Source organism: Furipterus horrens, unplaced genomic scaffold (assembly GCF_987537825.1).
Source record: "Furipterus horrens unplaced genomic scaffold, mFurHor1.1.pri manual_scaffold_13, whole genome shotgun sequence".
Lineage (NCBI taxonomy): Eukaryota > Metazoa > Chordata > Mammalia > Chiroptera > Furipteridae > Furipterus > Furipterus horrens.
The window spans coordinates 2,328,927-2,351,076 of record NW_028327183.1 but is presented as its reverse complement, the minus strand read 5'-3'; the positions used below and the strand labels follow the sequence as shown (position 1 = coordinate 2,351,076).

Below are 22,150 nucleotides of genomic sequence, written 5' to 3'. Positions count from 1 at the left end.
GTAATAGTAGTTATCACCGCGGCTTCCCCTTGTGTCCCAGTGGTGAAGCACACGGGCTTTGCAGCACGGGAATCAGCTGTGCAGCCTGGGGCAACCGGGGCAGCCTCTCTGCTCCCCGTCTCTGAAATGGGAAAGATCCCGGTAGCTCCCTCGCGGGCTTGTTACGAAGATTAAATAATGCGGCATCTGAAGCGCTGAGCAGTGCTTGTTCTTGCGAAGCCTCAACCACCAAAACCACAAAACCGTTTATAAGGTCACGATCCAGGAGAGGAAACCCAGGCTTGGCCGCACGGAGCCTCTGGCTTAAGATCACACGGCCAGGGGCCGGCAGAGCCCTCGCCCGCCAGGCTCCGGTCCCTGTCACTTCTGCGGAAGTGGTGAACCACAGGGCTTGGACTGGACCCTGCGGCTCGTGGTGGTGACATGGCTGGCAGGGGTGAGCCGCGACTCGCAGCCATGGCCCGGCTTCTTCTCCTTCACTGTTTTCTCGCAACTACGCTGGGCGCGGAGCCGGGGTCTCGGAGCCGGCAGTCCTGGGCCTGGGTCCTTGCCTGTCCCCTGCCCAGCCCTGTGGCCTCCAGCGCGCCGTGTAAGCGGTCTGAGCCGGTCTCCCCGCCTGTGAGACACGTGGGAACATGTGCACGTCCCAGGATGGATGGAGAGAGCCCGTGCCTGCCCAGGGCTCTGAGTTGCCCCCCACGCCCCTCAGGGGCATCCTCTCTGCTGCCCTTATTATCATTACTCTGGGTTCTATTGCTTTTGAACCCCAGACAGTAAATTAGGAAAAGTTCTCTCTGTTAACAACAGGAGGGCTGGCTATGTGGTTCCTCACTCTTTTGGGATAAAACTACGTGCCTTTCAGGTGACTGGGGGCAGGGATGTTCCTCTCGGTGTGTTTCTCTGACCCCCGGCCGGTGGCTGGGCCACAGTGCCGGGCGGCCTGAGGTGGCTCACCTGCCCAACAGCTGCGGCCGGCGGGTCAGCGGGGGCAGTGGGCAGAGGGAGATGGTAACTATCAATTTCTTTTTCTTTCTTCAAAAATGAGATGTGTGCCCCCGAGGCTCCTTTACACGTGGAAGGCACGTGCTGTCCTCAGGGGTGGCCTCAGCACGGGGAAATCACCTTCCAGGACTATCAGATGAAATACAGAGACAACACGCCCCTTGTCCTCAAAGGCATCACCCTGAAGATTCACGGCCAGGAAGTGGTGGGCATCGTGGGACGGACGGGCTCGGGTAAGCTGTGCTGGGCCCTGACCTAGACGCTGGCAAACAAAACCTGAAGTCCCTGCTGTCATGGAGTTCCCGTGGAGGAGGTGGGCGTTGAACACGCCGTTGGAGAAGGAACTAAAGAACCACAGGCGTGGCGAGGGCACGGAGGAAATAGGAAGGATGGTGTTGCACCGAGTGATGGGTGGTGGTCCTGGAGACGCAGTGGCCTGGGCTCTGAGGCCAGCACTGGAGCTGAGACAGGGAAGAAGAGCAGGTTACAGGGGAGCGCTGCCAGCCAGGGGCAGAGCAGCGCAGGAGTGAAATCTGGGTCCCCTTTTCCTTCCCTCACTCCCCCCGCCCTCCCTTCCTAGATGTTTATCAGTCTCCCTCTTCCCTCTCCTTCCTGACTTCTTTCCTTCCCTCCTTGGGTGGTCTGGTCCAAGGTCACTCCCTGTTCCTCTTCACTTGTTCAAAGACATCTCTCAGGCTTGGTTCTTGCCTTACCTTTGTGCACCTCGGGGCTGCCTCCTCCAGGAAGCCTCCCCGGGATGAGCACAGCCTTCCCAGCTCTGCTCCTCCTCAGGCCCCTGCAGGGCTCACACCAGTGCTGGGTGAAGGGCTTCGGGCTGGGCTCTGTAGTGCGCTGGCCAGCGGTTGGCCTGGGAGGACTGAGATCTGAATTGAAGCTCTCGGCCGATCCTGGAGACACGTGACTGTGTCCACTCCGCGGGCATTCATTGAGCATCAGTGAGCGTGGCAATGGGCACTTAATGGTGGACAAGAACAAAGCTCGATCTTGTCTCTTTGAGCAGAGGTTGACCACTTAAGTGTGTCAGGGTCGGGCAGGTGACGTCAGTGAGTACAGGCGGCTGTGGCTGGTGACCCGGCGCGGAGTGTCGCGCGTGGAGCTGGAGAACACGCGCTCCTCTCAGGGAAGCAGCTCCAGCCGCTGGTCGCCCTGGGCACGTGGGGCTGGAAGCATGCAATCTGAATTTGATGTATAGGATCTTTGGATTTTTTAAATTCTGGCCAAGAATTTTTAAAGTAACAGTAACACGTGTGTGTGAACAAAACACGGACGTGGTGGATTTGACACGATCTCGGCTGGAAGGAAGCTGCTCGTCTGGGCACCACGTGGAGCAGAGGCTCCAGCCCCTTCCGCCCTCTCGGGACTCTGAGACCAGGCATGGCCCCGGCGGGGAGCGGGCCCCGGGCGGACGCAGGAGCCCGACGCCCGCTTGTTTCCCGCCCGCCAGGGAAGTCCTCCCTCGGGGTGGCTCTCTTCCGTCTGGTGGAGCCCGCGGCAGGCCGGATCCTCATCGACGGTGTTGACATCTGCAGCGTCCGCCTGCAGGACCTGCGCTCCAAGTTGTCCGTCATCCCTCAAGATCCTGTCCTGTTCTCGGGAACCATCAGGTGAGGGCTGGGAGGGCCTTGCAGACCGGAGGAGACCCTGATAGCCACGGGGCCTCTTTGTGAACCGCGACGTCCAGCTGGAAGCAAAGCGTGGTTTTCACTTCAGATGTCCGGTCACTGTTCAGCGCCTGCACCGGGGCAGCTTAGTCTCTTCTCCGCCCACTGGGGACCATGGAGGCTGGGCACTAGCAAGAACTTCTTCATGGGGCTCACCTTCTAGGCGGGGGTGTGTGAGAAGTGACCCGGGTGGCCCGCTCTGTGGGGACACATGAGAGGAGCTCCCAGGCGCTTGTCCCACTTTATGTCCCCGAAGTCGGCTTGGGGACGCAGCTTCACCCAGACGAGAGCACCTGCTTGACTGTGCACATTGGCTTTGTGGGACCACCAAGGCCTGGTGACCGAGGGGCACTGAGGTGCTGTTGTGCAGCCAGAGGCCTCGGGGTTCAGGGCTAGGTCAGGGGCGTTCTCAGAGGCAAGGGGATAAATGGGCCGCAGAGCTCCATCAATCAATTGATCGATTGATTGATTCATTCATTCACCCATCCATCCATTCATCCATTTGGCTTGTCTTCTCCGAGACTCTGCCGGGTCCAGGCATTGACTAGGGGCCTGGGACACTTACATGAATAGTCACAGCCGCACCCCGCAGGTTCACAGTGTAGCGGGTGGGGATGCTGCAGACCCGTGAGACCCGACACATTGTAACACAGGGAGGTAATTGCTAGATCAGAGATATGCACCAAGTATCATCTACATGCTATATATTTACGTATATGCAAACTATGTATGCTGCCACCTGGCTGGGCCTGGAAAACATTTTGCTTCGTGAAAGCAGCTGGACAGAGAGGACAGCGATTACATACGTCCCCTTAAATGAGGTACCCGGAATAGGCAAGTTCATAGACATAAAGTAGAGCAGAGGTTACGAGGGGCTGTGGGGGGAGAAGGGCGCCGGTGTGATGGGGGAAGTTTTGTTGGGGACGATGAGTTTTAGTGGGTGTCACATGCCATCGTGAATGTAGTTAATGCCACTGAGTTGTGGAATTAGGAATGGTTACAGCGGTAAACACGTTATGTATATTTTCACACACACACACACACACACACACACACACCCCTGCAAATGGCTGAAGCTACAGAGTGCTCTTTTGGCTCATGACACTGGGGGGCCGGGCTGATTCCAAGGCCCAGGGTCCCCCAAACCCTGCTTTGGCTTCATTCTTGGGCACCAGTGAGGGCGCCGGGGTCTCCACGTGCCCCCTCCTGGGGCAGACTAGCTGCAGTCACTCCTGTTCAGTCAGAGAAAGAGCCAACCTCTTTCCAGTGACTGTCTTAAAAGTCCCGAGACACCCCCTGCGTGACCTGCCACCCCCGACTGACCCCTGTGGCCGGAGATCACTGCGTGCTGATCTGCTCACACCCGTCACTTGTTCTATCTACCACTGGGGTTAGGGAGAGAACCCCACCTGGACCACATGGTCTTGGGGGCTGGGGGACAGGTGGTCTCCAAACAAAACTCGGGGTGCTGCCTGCAGAAGGAATGGGTACCGACTGGCACAAGAAATGCCCACTCTGGTGTCCCCTGGCTTCTGCACACCCGGCGTCAGTTCTGACCTCCCTGGGCCACCCGCGGCGCGGAGGACAGACGCTCCGGGTGAGGGGGGCCCCGAACATTGTCCTCCTCTCCCGGGCAGGCTGAACCTGGACCCCTTTGACTGCTACACCGACGAGCAGATCTGGGATGCCCTGGAGCAGGCCTTCCTGAGCAAGACGGTAAGTGGCCCGGCGCTCGGTCGGAGCCTGCTCTTCCCGGGTGCCTCCCCCTACTCGGCTCTCCAGGTGGGCCCGAGTTGGTGCATGGATGCCACCAGCCATGGAGACGGCATGACCTGCGGTTCCTTGGTGTGGCCCGATGACACCTGGGCACGCACTGGGCTCAGGGACAGCAGAGGCCAGGGGAGCAGGGCCTTTGTCCTCTCGGGCCTCGGCATTCGGTGGGGGGTAAAGGCAACCAGCCAGTGACCAGAGAGGTGCTTTCCAGAGGTGCTCAGGGCAGGAAGGGGCGCAGCGGGACCACCGGCACGTCCGTGGAGGGGGTGGGGGGCGCTCCTGTACCCGGGCGGCCAGGCAGGGCCTCTTTAAGGACAGGACTCTGGAGCTGAGACCAGCCATGGCTGGGCAGGTGCAGGTAAGGAAGGAGAGGGACAGAAGGGGACGGCAGCCGTACAGGGGGCCGCCCCCCAAAGCCCACAGGCGCACGTGACCTACCTCTGTCTGCCCCCACACGACAGATCCTAAAGCTGCCCCAGGGGCTGCAGGCGGAGGTCGTGGAAAACGGCGAGAACTTCTCCGTGGGGGAGAGGCAGCTGCTGTGCCTGGCCCGTGCCCTGCTCTGTGACTGCAAGGTGACACCCTGCTGGGTCCCCACACCGTCCCGCCCGGGGCCCCCGGCCCCATTTCCTGCCCCGAGCTCACGGGGCCTGCCCCGGAACCAAAAGCCAAAAGGTCAGGAACTCACTGATTAAAAGCAGCCCACAGCACATTCTCATTAAAACCTGGGGCAGGATTCGCCCTTGTTCTCCTTGGAGCTCAGCCCCAGAGCTCAGCTGTTCTGGGCAAAATGATGTAAGTTTGAAAAATTTCATCCGATGGTGTTTCTTGAAGTTTTCCAAATAATTTCACCAGCAATTTCGGTGACCACCTGGGTCCGTTAGCAGCAAGCTTTCTTTCACAGGCAAGACAACACAACACATGCACACACACTACATATGTGCTCATGCATGTCCACCCTCCCACGGGCACGCATGATTTTGTCAGGTCTGTGTGTCCTCCGATTTACTCATGAGACTCTCTTTTTAAGAACGGTCTTATCTCCAACAGTAACATTCATGAAAGCATGCTTGGTGCGCAGTTTCCTACTGCATGTTGTTAATGACATGAGTACAAAGAGGCTGTAGTAGAAACCATGACCATCCATAGAGGGGGTACATTGTCTGGCGGGGCCCCCAGGCCCTGTGCCCACCCCACTGTCCAGGACATCGCTCTGCGTTCACCCAGCAAACAGGAAGGCAGTTCAGAAAACTAGAAGTGCCACTGGGACACTTTCAGAAATGTAGTCCTGGCCCTGGCCGGGTAGCTCAGTGGGTTCGAGTGTCATTCCAATGCCCCAATGTCATGGGTTCCATCCCCGGTCAGGGCACATACAGGAACCAACCAGTGATGCATCAGTAAGAGGAGCAACAAATCCATCTCTCCCCCCTGCCTCTCTCTCTCTCTAATCAATACACTAAAAAAAAAAAAAAAAAAGATTTTAATTCTCTGGTCACTAAAAAATAGTTAGTGCTTGGTCTCCACCAAGACACCAATAGTGTCTTCATAACGTAACCAGTAACAAGAGCTCAAAGTGGACTTTGAACTCAGCCCAAAGCTCTCAATCTGCCGCCAAGGGCCTCAGCGCATTAGGGGTCCACCCAGGACCGGCCCCAGGTCTCGGGGCCCAAGGAGGCCGCCTTCACCCCATCTTGTGTCCGTAGATCATCCTCATTGACGAAGCCACAGCCTCCGTCGACACAGAGACCGAGGCCCTGGTCCGACGCACGATCCGCGAAGCCTTCAAGGGCTGCACGGTGCTGGTCATCGCCCACCGCGTCACCACTGTCCTCAACTGCGACCGCATCCTGGTCATGGACAACGGGAGGGTGAGGGCAGCGTCCCGGCTGGGGGAGGACGGGCCCGCGGCCAGCGCCCCGGGAGGCCTTCGGTCCTTCCGGTCCACGCTCAGCCAGGTCCCCGGCCCTCCCTCTCTGCACCCCCAGGTTGTGGAGTTCGACAGGCCCGAGGTGCTGCAGAGGCAGCCCGGGTCCGTGTTCGCAGCTCTGCTCGCAACGGCCAGCTCGCTGAACTAGGGAGGCGTGGACGCTGGGGCCGAGCTCAGCACCGGCCGCGTGTGACCTTCAGGACGGGGCCCCAGAGGCTTCTCCTGAGAGCCCGGCTGACGGGGGCAGAGGGGTGCAGGGGCTGCGGAAGCGGACGGAGGGAGCACAGCCTGGATGGGCCACTGGCTCCCCAAAACCGAGAACCCCAGCTTCCTTTGAGACCATGGGGCCCCATGACCGTGCGGCTGTTTTTAACTGAGGAGTTGAGTAAATCCATCACCATGTAAAAGCTTATTATAATTTTCTGGTCTGTGTGAAGGGCACTGCTGCTGATGTATAAATTTTGTAGAAAAAGAAGTCTCATTCTCCGCCCCGCTTTGTACTAGAGCTAACATTCCTTCAGCCGCAGGGAGCAGAACCCCCCTTAAACTGCCTTCTGGGAGAGGGGACGTGATTGGCTCGGGTAACAGAAAGGTCCGGACGCTCTGGGCTGGGCGCCGGTGTCGGAAGGGTGCCTGCCCCGCAGCCCCCGGCCCTCGTCTCCTCTCAGCCCCGCTCTCCTGGGTTTGGCCTCGCGCTCCGGCTGCCTCCCTCCCCGTGGGGGCAGAGTGGCTGCCAGCAGCCCCAGGCTCACAGGCCCCCGGCCCAGCAGCACCCCCGGGTGTGGAACCTCCAATGATTCCAGCAGAAGCTCGGGGGCTGAAGGTCACTGCGCTGACCTGGGTCGCTAGCTCAGCCCCTGACCCAGTCCCGTGCTGGGCTCTTGCAACACAGTGTCAAACGCCCGCACCTGGGCCTGGGGGTGGGCTCAGCCGCCCTGAGTCACGGAAACTGGGGACGGAAGGCGCTTCTCCGAAGTAAAGCCAGGGTGCTCCTACGACACGAAGGGGAAGTGGGTACCCCGGGCAGGAGCTGCCTGCCGTATGTTTGTTCACTGACCAGAGCCTGGTGCGGGGAATAGAGTTAATTGGTAACAGATGACGATTATAAATAAGACCATTGTTCCCCCCACCCCCACCCCCAAGTGGTTACAGGGCAATTACTGTCAATTTACTTGCAGGGAGACCTCACTGTCGTGGGGAAATGCGTTTCAAAGTATTCTTGTTTTGTTTTCAGGTTACAGGGTCTGATTTTGCCGTAAGAAGAATCAATTCAGTACGCACACAGTTCCTACTCTGTGTCTCGCCCTGGGGGCGGGGCGGGGGTGCAGCCGTGTCCCTGCCCTCATGGAATTTGCCCTCGGGAGTAAACAGTGAACAAATAAACAGAACCGAGGGCCAGGAGGCGAGGACAGTCAGAGTGGGCTTCCTGGTGGAGGTGAGGTTGTGGTTTACTGAGACCTGAAACAATTTGCTCAGATGAAAGGGACCGGGGCAGGAAAGACTGCCCCAGGCAGAGAACAGCAAACAGATCCCCGTTGGAATGAACCGTGGTAGCCTGGCGCGCCCTCTGCACCAAACGAGGAGAAAGCCTGGGCCCCGCTCAGTGACAGGGGTACCTCACTTCCATCCTTCCTGGGCTTCCTAGGCAGCACCTGCGTCTCCTCCCAGGGCGGTTCCCGGGCGAATGTTCTCTCTCTCTTAAAAGCCCTTTCACCCTCGTGGGCCCCCTTCCCCTCAGTCCTTGCCTTTCCTTCTTGGGCCCTTCACGGTGCCTGGGGTCACCTCCTTTTCCTATCCCATCCCAGCCCCGCAGGGGCTGCAGGTCGGAGGGGACTCTCCTCACCTGGCCTGTCCGCTCCAGGAGCTGCCAGGTGAGAAAGCGCTCCGCAAATGTGTATTCTTCACCGTGGCCAGCAGATGGCAGGCTCGCCCCAAAAATGCAGGGAGGCCTCGGTGCTTCAGCTCTAGGCTGCTGAAACCCACCGGGGACCCAGCGTGCTGACCCCGAGCCAGAGGACAGGAGACAGACCCCATTTCCGTGCCGTCCTCAGGGCCGCACCCCACAGCAGCCACTCTCCCTGGCACGGCTCTCATCCCAGGCTGCACACTGGAGTGACGCAAAGTTTGTAAAAACACCGACGTCCCCCCCCAGAGGGTTTCCTCTCATTGGTCTGGGGAGGGGACGGCCCTGGTGCCGCAGGCGGGTCTCACGCAGCAGAACCCGAGAACCAGCAGCGATAAAACAAAACGTAAAAAAAAAAAAATAAAATAAAGCACATATTTTTAACAGCACTGGCAATATTTTATTTCTTAACCTCAGTGGTGAGATACAAGTCTGTCTTCTTTAAACTATTCTTTACATATTTGGAGGCCCCAGAACTATTTTGTAATACGATTTTAAAAAACTGATATTTAAGAAAACAATAGAAAAAGAAGTGTAAGGAGCGAACGGAGACTTGGTCCTGTTTCCTTGTTTTTATGCGACGGTCTGCTGTTACTGGCGTTTTCAGTTACGCCTTGCCGGGAGGAGGCCCAGGGGTCTGACGCCCTCCCTCTGTCCCCAGGGGTCTGATGCCCGCCCTCCTCTCGGGGAACACCTGCAGCACGAGCTGAGCTCCGTGGCGCGGGCCACAGTGGCAGTGGGCACGACTCCCCCGCCCCCGCCCTGCCCTCTGTCTCTGTCTCCAGCTCTGGACGCTCTCTTTAAGAGAGACACTGGCCAATGGAGGCTCTCCGAAGGACCCCCCACTAGCGGGCCTGGACACGGCGCTGTGAGAGGGCCCAGGAAGGAAGGGCAGAGGGCTCAGATTCAGTCCTCGCTTTCCTGGGGGACTTCATCGAGAAGGGGCTCCCAGGAAGTGGTCGTCTGAGGGGCAGGGGGCGCCCAGGGGCCTGGCGCCTTAGTGGGCTCTGGAAGCCCTCCCCTGTGTGGGGGGTGGGGCAGGACTCACATCCCCAGGCTCCAGGGTGGTCCCACAAGGCTGAGTGGCTTCGGGAGTCTGCATGGGTGGGAGATCGGGCTGGGTCACCTCCACGGAGGGTACCCCGCAGCTTGCTGGGCTCCACCCCCAGACCTTCTGACTCCGTAGGGCTCAGGTAGGGCTTAAGAATTTGTCTTTCTAACCACTTCCCAGGTGCTGCTGGTGCTGCTGCTCTGGGGTCCCCGCGCCGAGATCCCCGAGGTTAGCCAGCATGGCTCTGGCGCACGTGATCTAGAGAGGAAAGGTTCGAACCCCCGTTCCAACGTCCTCCCTAAGTTTCTGTGTATCTTCGGGGCCCTTTCACTTCATGACCTGTTTTTGTTGAGACGCCCTGAGCACCTCACGGAGCCATAAATCACGTCTCCATCACCTTGACCTAGAAGGAGAACTTCCTTGTTATTACCTTTTCACATGTCAATGCCTTCAATTAAGTTTTGGACCAACAGGGGGGTTTCCACCCCAGTAATTCAAGCACTTCCCTTGAATCGTGAGCCCTGTTGCCTTAAGGAGTCCCCCCCCCCCCCCCCCCCCCGTGGCCTTGTGGGCTCCAGTCTCCTTCAGGCCGTGCGGCGTTATCCTCAGGGCTCTCCTGGCCCCCACCTCCTGGTCCAGGGCGTGTGTCACACAGAGCAGGTCGGTTCTCACGTCGGATTCCCCTTCCTGCCAACAAGGGCTCAGGGTGTCATTGTCACCCCCCCAGGGACACACCAAGGCCGTTCTCTAGATAAAACAGTTTCACCCCCTGATACGCTCTGGCGCCAGCTGTCAAGACAGTAAAATTTCACCCCGTATCCTAAGTGTCCCCTCGTCCGTCCCCCGTCTTGTTAAATAACTGTGGAACCCAGCTGTGTCAGAGTCAGCAGCAGCCTCGGAGACGGCCAGTCCAGCTGTTCTGAGCCTGTGGCCCACGGACCCCTCAGCGGGGGTCAGGCGACCCGTGCACTTGGATGGGGAGCCATCGCCTCTTCATTTTCACTAACGGAAATGCAGCCTGTGCATTCATTACGGACGAGGCAACCGTCTGTGCTCGGACTGGCAGCGCCTGTGACTTTGTCACTAACCGAAATCACAGGCACTCTCAGATCTCATTTCCATTGTTTCAAATGTCCCAAAGTATCATTTATGTGCTTCACTGCTTTGAAATTATAGTGGTTATTAAGTCTAATAACCACTTACTGCTAGATCATGTTATTAATGCAACGATATAGAAGCATATGCTACCATATTCAAGGCTGTGTTTTAATGCGTATTTTGGTAACCCTGTTTTAGTATAATTGGTTTTCTTTGCAAGCCTCTGTATTTTATTCTACACATTAGAAACGCTAGTCTGAGAGCACACTGGAATGACAAAGCGCGTTAGGGACTGCCCCTACTGCCACTGTCCCCAGGCCTCCCCTTCCCCACCTCCCTTTGGGCAGGAAGAGAAATATCCTCTTGGGCGATGCCCCTCTCCTGTGAATTTCATCCCCAGAAGCCGCCAGCAGGAGGAGGGAGTGACCAGAGTACCAGTAGAGAGAGGAGCTGAGCAGGCTTAAAATGCGACCACAGAATGTGTCCTAAAATCCATGGGAGTTGGGTGAGAACGGTCTTCTAAGGCACCTAAATAATTCTTCAAAATAAGCCAAGGTGTGTTACAGCCGAACCTGGGGACCTAGCGCCCTTCCCACCACTCGCAGGCCACAGCGGACTCCCGGCCCCTCCCAGTTTGGGCCCGTGTTCTGAGCGGGCTGCCGAGGCCGGGCACCGAAAGGGACTCACGAAACTGGGACAGACCAGGACTCCAGAGTTTGCACAGCGCGAAATGAGATAAACCGGACCGTTTCATACTCGAGAGTTAGCTGTTGGCACCGGTCCCCGATTTTCATTTAATTAAAAAAAAAAATTGAGCTCAAATGGCCGCTGGTGTTTGGTTCAGCGAGGGGGAATGAAGGAAGGAACCTGGCTTGAAGGCCGGCTTCGCCTCCCGTCCCAGACCTCAGCACGGCCCCCCCTGAGCAGGGACCGAGCGGGGACCGCACGCCCCCCGGGAGGAGGGCCCTGGGCTGCTGCTCTGGGCCTGTCCCAAGCCTGTCACAGGGAGCCTTCCGTCTCTCGGGCTCTAGAACGGGCCCAGGGGAGGATTTTCTCCTCCTCCTCCAGAAAGCCGGGCTGTGACAGGCTGGGGAGGGGCAGTGCCCCTACGTGGGGGCGGAAGGAACGTTGGTCCCCAGAGTCCCCTCTCCGGGCGCGGGTGTGCGGCAGTTCCATGGGGCAGCTGGGGAGCAGGGCTCCCGGCAGGTGGGGCAAGGCCAGCGGATCTGAGGTTGCAGAGAGGGGGGCCCAGCCAGCATCCCGGAGCCCCATGCCTCCCCACCCCCCTCCTGTCCCTCCTGTCCCCGACCCTCGCGTTCCCTGCCCAGGTGAGGCTCCTCTCTGCAGCCACTCGCCTCAGGCAGCCCGGGGGGCCTCGTCGCTCACCCAGGCCAGGCTGCACTGAGCGTCAGGCTCTAACCCTCGAAGGGGGCTTCCGTGTGGGAGGAAGCGGGGCCGGGGGCCACCAGCACACGGCGGTACCGGGGTGGGGTGGGGCTGGAGCGCCTCCACAAAAGAAAAGGTAGCAGCGTCAAGACAGGCTTTCCAAATCTGTGACACCCAAGAGCAGCGTTGACTAAATGAAGTCTCTTCTCTCCCTCTCTCTCTCTCTCTCTCACACACACACACACACGCACGCACACACATCATAGGATGTATTTTTAAAAGCTGTGAATTCACAGTCCACTGCTGTGGGGCTTGCACGGTCTGACACGGGAGTTCTCGTTTTCCTTCGGCCTGGTCCAAACCTCTAACTGAACGGGTGACCTAGTTCGGAGATATGACCCCCAGCCACTGTCTGGGGCCTCTGGGGATCAGAGCATTTTAGCAAAGCCTCCCGGCGGCCCCCCATTCTGCACCGCAGGCTGCGCGTTCCCTCTCCAGCACCTGCCTCCCTCCTCCCCTCCAGCACCAGCCTCGGGCACTCGCGGGTCCTTCTCCGGGTCTGGCCGCCCCCGTGGGTGCTGGGGGCAGCTGGAGAGGACGGACAGGAGAGGGGAGGGACAGGGACTGAGGAAAGCTTCCCATAGCTTCTCCTCTGAGCTGGAGGCTGCTCCGTGCCTGGAGGAGGGGCTGTGAGAGCCGGGGGCAGGGCGCCAGACCGCCAGATACTGGGAACGGGGTGGCTTTAGAGGAGGACCGGGCTCACTAAGAAAGGTCCGGGAGGGCTTTATGATGAAAAGCGCCCCTGTGACCACGTGGCTGGGGCAGGGCAGGCCAGGCCAACGCAGGGGCTTCCGTGGTGGGCACCAAGGAAGTTCCAGAACCCAGTTCTCAAACAAGATAGCGCTCTTTGTTCATTTTCTGGGTTAGAGAGGCAAAAATAGAACATAATCGAGGAAGTGGAAAATGCTTCTTCTTGAAATGCCCTCGAGGTATCTTTTGTCCCCACCCCCCCTTTGGAGGGGAGCAAGGAAAGAGGACAGTGAGTCTGCCGTGAGGAACACAGCAGCACAAATGGGCGAGAGATGGCAGGGTCCCCAGAGCCCCAGCCTCGGGGGACAAGAAGGAGTGGTGGGGACTGGGGCAAACTGCAGCCTGTGTGCCCTGCCTCAGCGGGGGGGCTGTGCCCAGCAGGAGCGGATGGCAGCCTCAGGGGCACCCAGAGCTCCCGACTGGTGGACGCAGCCACAGGTCTCTGTTTTTTATCGTGATAGCTCTCCATTCAAGTTCGAAGAATTAAAAACACTGCGTTCCCCGGCCGGGCGGCTCAGTGGGGTGGGCATCATCCTGTGAACCGAACAGTCATGGGGTTGGTCCCTGGCCAGGGCACAGGCCTGGGCTGCAGGTTCGATCCCTGACAGGCAATTGATGGATGTTTCTCTCTCCTCTCTCTCTCTCCTTTCCTTTTTCTCTCAGATCAATGAACATGTTCTCCCCTGAGGGATGTGTGTGACAAACTTCTCTCTGGGTCACATTGAAACAGCAGACCTGCCCCATTGGGGCTCTTTTGTTAGACTGGGATGCACGCTGGTCATGGGCTGGTCCCGAGAGAAAACCCACAATAGGCTTTTCAGCTCCCAGTCAGCCCCAAATGGGAACCGAAGGTTCTCGATAATAAGGAAACCTCAGAATGGTGTTGGGGGACACGGCAGGGGTCCTGGGCACACTCCCTCGTGGATGGGGAAGGCCGGCTGGCGAATCCACGTCTGGGGAGGGGAGCCAGGGCGCTGGCTGGGGTGGACAGACTGCCCGGTCCTCCTCCTGAGTGCCCGCGTCTCTCAGTGAGCCTCTCTGCTCTCTGCTGCGGAGGGAAAGTGTCTCCAGGCCAAGCGCCCAGGGCTTCGGACTGCCATCATGATGTGGGGAGGGCCCCTACCTCATCTCTGATCAGGACTGGCAAGGCCATCGCAGATCCCTTGCAGAGAGATAGGACCCCATCCCAAGAACCATGATCCTGATGAGACCCTATGCAAGGTAAGCTGGAGGGTTGGAGGGAAGGCCGGGCCAGAGCTTCCAAGAATGGTTTCTAGTCCATCAGAAGAGTGGGCGCTACCCCCGCTCTGCATGCTGGGCTCTATGTGCTTGTCTTTTTGTCTTTCCATCCACCCATCATCATCCATCATCCATCCATCCATCCATCCATCCATCCATCATTCGTCCATCCATCATCCGCCCATCATCCATCCATCCATCCATCATCTGTCCATCATCCATCCATCCATCCATCATCTGTCCATCCATCATCCATCCACCCATCATCATCCATCATCCATCCATCCATCCATCCATCCATCATCCGTCCATCTATCCACCATCCATCCATCCATTCATCATCCATCATTCCATCATCCGTCCATCATCATCCATCATCCACCCATCCATCCACCATCCATCCATCCATCCATCCATCCATCCATCATCCACCTATCCATCATCCATCCACCATCCATCCATCTATCCATCATCCATCCACCATCCATCCATCCATCCATTCATCATCCATCATCTGTCCATCATCCGTCCATCATCCATCCATCCATCCATCCATCATCCATACATCCATCATCCGTCCATCATCCATCCATCCATCCATCCATCCATCCATCCATCATCCATCCATCCATCATCCATCCATCCATCATCTGCCCATCATCCAACCATCCATCCATCCATCCATCCATCATCCATCCATCATCCATCCATCATCCATCCATCCACCCATCCATCATCCATCCATCAGCCATCATCCATCCATCATCCATCATCCATCATCCATCCATCATCCGTCCATCCACCATTATTCACTGATGGACCCTCTCACTTCCTGACTCCTCCTATCCTTGGCTGAGAGAGAGACAATAGCTGATATTTAAGGAGGTGCTCAGTAGCACCCTATTAATAAGTGGCTTATTAATAAGTTGGCTATGCACAGGCACAATAGACTTAACATAATCTCAAGAGTTTAGATACAAATAACATCTAATAAATAATTAGGAAGTGATGAATGTCAAGTACTTATTGCCTTTGTCTTTAAGATAATTTATTTAAATGTCTGTCATTTAATTGTCCCCGTTTAACAAGCCTCTTCTCTTGCAGGCTGCGCTCTGCTCCGAGGTGACCTTATCCGCCCCGAAGGCTTGCACACCAGGCACATGCTGACAAGTTGCCCAGCGCACTCTCTTCAGTCCACGCTCCTCTTCCAGGCTCTGATTGCACGCCCAGCACCCAGCTGACCAGCTGCGGGGGGTCTTAGAGCGGAAGCACCTTCAGTCCAAAGCTGTGTTCTTGGTCCCCGGCCCCACCTGGTAACCCCTGCCCGCCTTCCTCTTTCCCACCCCCGCAGACGCCGTTCATGTCGTTGGCCATGCCGGACACCTGGGCCCCTGGCCCCTCTTCCCTTGGCCCTCACACCTAACCCATCTGTAGGTGCCACCGTCCCTCTGTGTCCCCTTAAACCCATCCTCCTCCCATCCAGCATGGACGCCAGGTTTCTGACTGTGGTCTCCTGTTCTTGCCTTTCCCTTCCCCGTAGCTCACCATCTCACAGCAACCAGGATGTTTCTTTTTTTTTTTAAGTAGCATCATTGTATCAAGTCAGCTTAAAAGCCTTCCCCTGCTTCCTTTGCGTCCAGAGTGACGGGAACACCTCCAGGGAGCTTGGCTTCACGGTGCCAGGTCGGCCCTGCTCCTTTGCGCTCCAGCCTCCCGTCCCACTGTCCTTCTCTCTTATCTTTGACGCAGACAAACTCCTCCCCAGCCCGGAGAAGGTTTTTCTCTTGATTTCTCCGCCGCCTCTGTCTTTGATCAGAACTGCTGTTGTGCCCGACATGGGCCGTAGGAGCAGGAAGTGGAAGAATGGGCAGTGCTCTGGTGCCAGGTGCCAGCTTGGGCTCAAGTCCAGGCGTCCCCCCCGGCCCCTGCCACCACCCTCCCACTCCGTGAAGGAGGACGGGGGTCCACGGTGCTCGCCGGAAGCCGCCGCTGCCAGGCGGAGGGCCGTGCGAAACAGCCTCGCGAGGTTTGTCCCCCGGCGCGCCTTAGAGCAGCGAGTGGAAATGTAAGTTCCTTTGTCCCTTCCTCCGCTTTCCTTGCAGACTTTGGGATGAAGCGGTGGGGAGGCTGGGTCCTGAGAAGGCCTCCCTGGGCCGCGTGGTCTGGAAGTTCCAGAGGACCCGCGTTTGGATGGACATCGTGGCCACCGTCCTGGGCACGGGCACCGCCGCCACAGGCTGGTGAGTGGGGCCGCCCTGCCTCTGCCTGGTCTCCCAGGCGTCCAGGCCGACAAAGGATGTCATTAGTGACTTCCTCCACGAGCCGGTGGGTTTAGTACATTGTCATTATCTCTGAGCTCCTCGGGGGCGAATGTTCATAAAGCTAATCCTTGCCCAGCACAGCGGCAGCTGCCGAAATTAATTAAAAAGTTTGCTTCATCCAGGCAGCTTGCTGGCATGGGGGGGTGGGGGCGCCCGAGCCCGACCTCCAGCGCCCGCGGCCCTCTGCTCGCCCCGCGCGCTGCTTTGCAGACGGTCCTCACCCACCGCGTCCCTCAGCGCCTCGGGAGTGTCTGGCTGGGCCTTGGCCTGGGCGTGGCCCCTTTCACCACCGAGGTCACCAAAGTCCTCTTCTGGGCCCTTGCCTGGGCCATCCATTACCGCACAGTGATCCGGCTGACGGTGGCCACCGCCACCCCGGCTTCCGAGCACGTGTCCTTCAAGGCACTGACGCGCGTCTCTGTGGACGAGGTGAGCGGGGCCCAAGGAGTCTGGGTTGGGCAAGGGCAGCCTGAGTCTTCTGGCCGTGTGTGGGAGGCCTTCCTGGACAGAGCGTCCGCCTCCCTTCCATCTGAACCATGTGCCGCCCATTCAGTCCCGTCTCCGGGAGGAGTCAGCTGGTGGGGACACAGGACGTGCAGGGAAGGAGGGCCCCACATGAGCTGGAGAACTTGGGATGCCTCCCCTGTTCCCGCTGGGCCTTGGGGTGGCCCTGTCCCATCCCTGTGACTGTCAGTGCGGAAGCAGGGGCGGTACAGAGCCTGCCACAGTCACGGGATTAAACTGGGTGACCCGTGTGTCTGGTGCATCCCTTTTGCGGCGCATTGCGGGTGCCGGAGCCGAGATGAAGACTGTGCCGGCTGGATCTCAGAGCTGACGGTCCCTTCAGCCCCGAGTCCTTAGCTACGGAATCCTCAGCATTTACATGAGAAAATTCCCCGAGTCGAGGAAGGCCCAGATGGGGTGACGTGTGTGCAAAGCACCCTGTACCCACTAAGATTAGACTCGGCAGCACAGCACGGACAACGAGGGGCTACACAAGGGAATTTCTTTCACTCCGTCTAAAAAGAGCCTGGAAGAGGTCCATCCAGGGCCAGTGTTGGGACTTCTGGATCTTTCTCTTGTCATTCGCCTTATCGCAGCACATGGCTCCCAGAGGGTTGTGCTGGGTGCTGGAGACCCAGCCATCCCCACGTGGCTCAGGCAGCTGGCAGGAGGCAGGAGGAAAGGACCAGGAGGCTGTGTCCCCTAAGCCGAGCTGGCTCCCTTTAAGAATTCCTTCTCCCTCAAGTCCCATCTGACCCTTTGGCTTTTACTTCGTTGTCCTTCATGTGTCCCACGGCCACACTCCTTCCACGGCTGGAAATGCTCCTTGCGGCAGAGTTGTGCTACTCAGGAGGAAGTCTCTCGGGCGGGCATGCCGCTCTGTGGGAACTCACTCTTTGTCACTCTTCCTTAGCATCCTCCACTCTCAAAGGCTGACCTCTTCCGAGTCAGACCTGAATGAGGCCCGCACAACTCAGCATGCCGGTCCCCGGAGGACCCTGCGCCCTTGAAGGCCTGCGCCAGCCGTGTGCTTTCTTTCCAGGTGCTCAGGATACTATCAAGTGGCAGCGACTTCCTGTTTGAAGCTGGTTCTGTCGCCTGCCAGCCCCCATCCCCAACCTCATGGCTGTCTGCGCGGTGTACGCCCACTTCCCCCTGGGGCCCACGGCTCGCACCGGGTCAGTGTGTATGTCACTTTCCTCCCCGTCCGGGTTCTGGCCATCCTCTCAGGCACGCAGCCCCTGGCGCGGAGGGACGCTTCCTGTTCTGGGGCGTGGACCCGCGCTGGGGGCTCACAGAGGTGCTTTCTCTCCTGGCACAGGGTAGTTTTTAAAAAACTTGAGTCTGAATGCCCTGGGTGGGGGCCTAGGCGTGCTTCTCCAGCGTGTCGCAGTCCCTGACACTCTCTGCACCGTGGGGACCCATGGGTTTCCGTCACCGGCCCCATCCATGGAGTCCCGCAGACCACACTGGCCGCCACCCGCCCAGAAGCTCAGGCCGACCTGCCCCAGGCCCCTCCTGGCCCTCGCGCCCCGCCCTGCCCCCCATTTTCAGGCCCACAGCTGCCCAGCATCACCCCTCCCCAGCACGGGGACGAAGCTCAGTTCAGCTTTCTGAGGATCAGCAATCTCGGTGACAGACAAGCGGGTTCAGACAACGGATGAGTTTGTGACCTGCATCGAGCTGATTAAAATGTACGCGTGGGAGAAATCCTTTCCCAAGACCATCCGAGGAAGGAGGTGCCGCTGCTTGTGGGGGTCCTTGTCCAGTAATGGCTCTGCCAAGCGGTTCTTAAGGTTCTGGGGTCAGGCGGCCCAGAAGGCGGCTGAGGGGGCCCCCTGAGCGGGCCTGCCGGCTTTTAAAAGCATGAAGGGGATTTTATAATAGAAGCAGGTGAGCACCAGATGGTTTAGCCGCTGCTGGGGCTGACTGGCGAGTTTCCTCCTACAAAAACAGTCCACGCAAACATTGTCAGCAAAGAGCAGTCTCCAGCCATCTCCTCGACTTAGAAGGTGAATACAGGCATGGTACACACACACACACATATACATGCGTGCACACACACACACACACACACACACCTGCACATTGCTCCCCTCCCTGCCTGCAGGAGCCTCGCCGTCACGGGGCGACCCACTGACTTGAAGTTCCGTGCGCAGATACGAGGGGGCCTGTGTAGCTTCTCTTTTAAAGGTGATATTAAAACCATCTCAATCAAATATAAATGCAAATCTAATTGCAGGGACATTTACATAATTGCGGACAGAGATGCAGGTGCTTGGCCGGGTAATGATCCGAGCCACCGTTACAACGGACTCCCCAGATCTGCGATTTCGCTTCCCGACCAGCCCTGCATGTCACTGGGCCCGAGGCTCGGTGTCTGCACCCTGGGCAGCGGCTTTAGAAAAACCACTTCTGAGCTTGACAAAGGAAGGTTCCCAGGCTGGACCGTTGGCCGCCCCATGGGACCCTCTTGGAGGACCCAGAACTACCTCTGAACTCACGTCAATACAATTGATTTGATGTGGATAAATTCGGTTCCATTCGACTTAATTCAACTTAGCACAAGTCACATAAGGCAACAGATAGTTAGGACGTTGTCACTACGTGCAAGGCTGGGGGAGGGACGCAGTGATTGGTCAAAGGGTCCCCGCTTTTAAGGTGACGGAAAGATGAGCTAATCCAGCTCAAAAACAGCTGTAAGATTGGTGGCTTTACCTCCAGAATATTTCTGGGATCTCTCGGCTTCTCCTCACTTCACCCCCAGCCTAGTCCAAGGCGAAGTCCTCTCCTGGACCACACGGGGACTCCCAGATGTGACCTCTGCTGCGCCCCGCACCCCCCAACATCCACTGGGCTCCCTCCGTAGCTCGCTCTGGCCTCACTCCCTGCCCAGCCCCCGCATGACCTTTCCCCGCCTGGTCTCCGAGGCGGCTGAGTGCTGACCTCCGACACACAGAGAATGAGGATCGGAGGGGACCTTGGGCACCCTCCAGCTGCCGGCAGCTGCCCAGCACTGAGCTCCCGGTGGGGCTGGCTCTCTGCTTCCTCCATTCAAACCTCACAGCAGGGACCCTGACTGCGTTGGCAGGACCCACCCGGCCTGTTTTTCCACGCTGCAGACCCAAGGAAGAGGGAGAGGAAATGGCTGGAAGGAGCTGGATTTGTCCGGAGCGGGAACGCAGCCCTGGCCCCCACCGCCACTGTGCTGGCCTTCTCCTGCCACGTCCTGCTGCGCCGCCAGCTCGCTGCCCCCGTGGTAAGAGCACCCTGCCAGCTGGCCTCCGTGCACCCCAACTCCGGCAGGTGCCGGGGCAGCTCCTCCCCACCTTCGCCTGCACTGGCCTCGGACCACCCACCCACCCACGGGGGCCAGGCAGGCCGGCATCGCACCCAGACGTCCACATACCAGTGCGTGGTGGGCTGACAGGGGGGGCGCCTCCCAGCGGCTCCCCGGCTCTGTGGCGGCGACCAGGGGCCGCTGGGATACATCTCCCATTTGGAAAACAAAATGAAGACGTGGCCGGCGCGATGACAGGCCTCTCGCCGTTGCCTTCTGCGGCGTCCCTGCTCCCTTCAGCTCCTGCCTAAACCGTGTGCACCCGTACCCTCGTCCTAGCTCCTGTCTCGGGAGAACCCCACCAGACAATCCCTGTCTCCCTGGGCTTGAGCACATAGTAGGTGCTTAGCCAATATTTCTCAAAAAACCAAAAGCCACCCACCTCCAGGGCTCTCATGAGGCCCACACCAGATAACCCGAGTGTGTCGAGACATTGAGGGTACAGGGCACATGTCAGAGAGGACACCGGCGCTGAATGGTGTACGGTGCATGGAAGGGCTGCCCGCCCCACGCCCCCCCACCCGGGGAGAAGCCACAGGACATGTGTCTGTCCCCAAAGCCCTGCTGCAGGGACAAGGCACACAAGAGTCACGCTGGGCCCTGGGTGTGTCTCTAAGTCCCAAGGCTCTCGCCAGGCCCCCACCCCAGGAAGGACTGATGGGTCGGCCCTTGCTGGAGTTGGCTGGAAACTCACCCAGCTCTTGGCCAATGGAGCCCCAGGGAATGCTGTGGGGTTGCCAGCCCTTCTGCCGAGGTTACATTTTGGTACAATCCTGTTGCTATGACAACCGAAGTGAGGAGGCCCTGGGGAAATGTGGGTCGCAGAGAGGCCCTCCCTCTGGAGTGGGGCTGACTTCCTGAGGCTGTTCCCAAGGGGAGAGGCCAGTGGATGGCCCGCTCTGTGCAGCAGGAGAGCAAGGCCATCACGTACATGTGCCCCCAGATCCCGGCTCGCTCACGGGGGCCTGAGGTTTTAGGGCGGGTCCGGCCTCCTTCCAGGCAGTGTTGCCGGCTGATGGGGCAGGCAGTGATGGTGGCAGAGCCGATGGCAGACCCGTGTTTGCCTGTCCCCAGACTTGCTTTTGTGAATATTCATCCGTCAGCACCACCTCAGGTTTATTTTTCCTCTGTGGTTGTCAGCAAAATGGTGTTTAGGAGAAAGATGCTTGTTTGCTCCCCAAAGGCAGTCTTGACCTTTAGCACCAGACTCAGAGAAAAACGAAACGGCCGCTTTCTCTGGAGGAAGAGGTGGCCTCTCTCCAGAAAGGGTGGCAGGAAAGCATGTTCTCCCCCAGCGGGTGCGGCCCCCCGAGGTCTCTCCGATCATCCCAGGACCCTGGGCTCCCCGGGCTCCCCCCACCCCACCAGGGACTCCAGGACGGTGCGCCTGATCGTAGGAAGGGGAGGTGCGTGGGGCTGCCCTGTCACACAGAGACCGCATGGTTGACAAGGTACAGCCCGGGAGCCAGGTCAGGCAGGCCCTGCTCTCCGCGTCCCAGCCGGGCAGAGGGCCGGCCTTCCCCGGACACGCGCCCTAAGCCCACGGCTCCCGGCGGTGCCCCCGGGCCTTCCAGAGCCCGATGGGCTTCTTCGCCATGACCCCCAGAGACTGGCTCATGAACCAGTTTTCCAAGGACATGGATGAGCTGGACGTGAGGCTGCTGTCCCGCACGGCGCGTTTCCTGCAGCAGGTCTCCACGGTGCCGCGTGTCCTCCTGCTCCTGGGGGCAGCGTTTCCTCTGCCCTGCTCGTCCTGGCGGTGCACTTCCCGGCCCTCTACAGTGGGCCACCGCGCGGTTTTGTAAAAAGGAGCAAGCAAAGCCTCCGGTGTGTGGGTAACCCCACACGATGACCAGGTCATGTTGGGGGGCACGGAGTCCTGAGTCCTGGAGCTCCGCCACCCAGCGGAGCTGCCTCCCGAGGGAGGGCACGCTTTCAGGGCCAGCTCCTGAGGCCAGGGAGGCAGGATCCTTTGAAAGTAGATCGTGAGGTACTCACTCCCTTTCATTCTGAGCTGGGGTCCCAGGTGCCAGTTCTGGGGGGGAGCACAAGCCCACTCAGGACACACTGTACTGCCACAAGGGGTGTCTCCGGATACGTGCCCATCAAAGGGG

The 22,150-nt window shown here is 58.8% G+C and overlaps 1 protein-coding gene and 1 pseudogene across 1 annotated transcript in view; both read left to right on the top strand.

Annotated features, from left to right (window-relative positions):
- ABCC11 (ATP binding cassette subfamily C member 11) overlaps window positions 1-6,850 on the top strand; it is a 34,111-nt gene extending 27,261 nt beyond the window's left edge. The window contains exons 24-29 of the mRNA XM_090261426.1: window positions 1,046-1,235; window positions 2,468-2,627; window positions 4,322-4,400; window positions 4,919-5,032; window positions 6,161-6,325; window positions 6,443-6,850. Coding sequence (XP_090117552.1) covers window positions 1,046-1,235; window positions 2,468-2,627; window positions 4,322-4,400; window positions 4,919-5,032; window positions 6,161-6,325; window positions 6,443-6,532 — 798 coding nt within the window. The 3' untranslated portion in view covers window positions 6,533-6,850. The remainder of the gene's footprint in view (window positions 1-1,045; window positions 1,236-2,467; window positions 2,628-4,321; window positions 4,401-4,918; window positions 5,033-6,160; window positions 6,326-6,442) is intronic.
- The window catches only part of LOC149993921 (ATP-binding cassette sub-family C member 12-like), a 39,990-nt pseudogene continuing 24,575 nt past the window's right edge, over window positions 6,736-22,150 (top strand).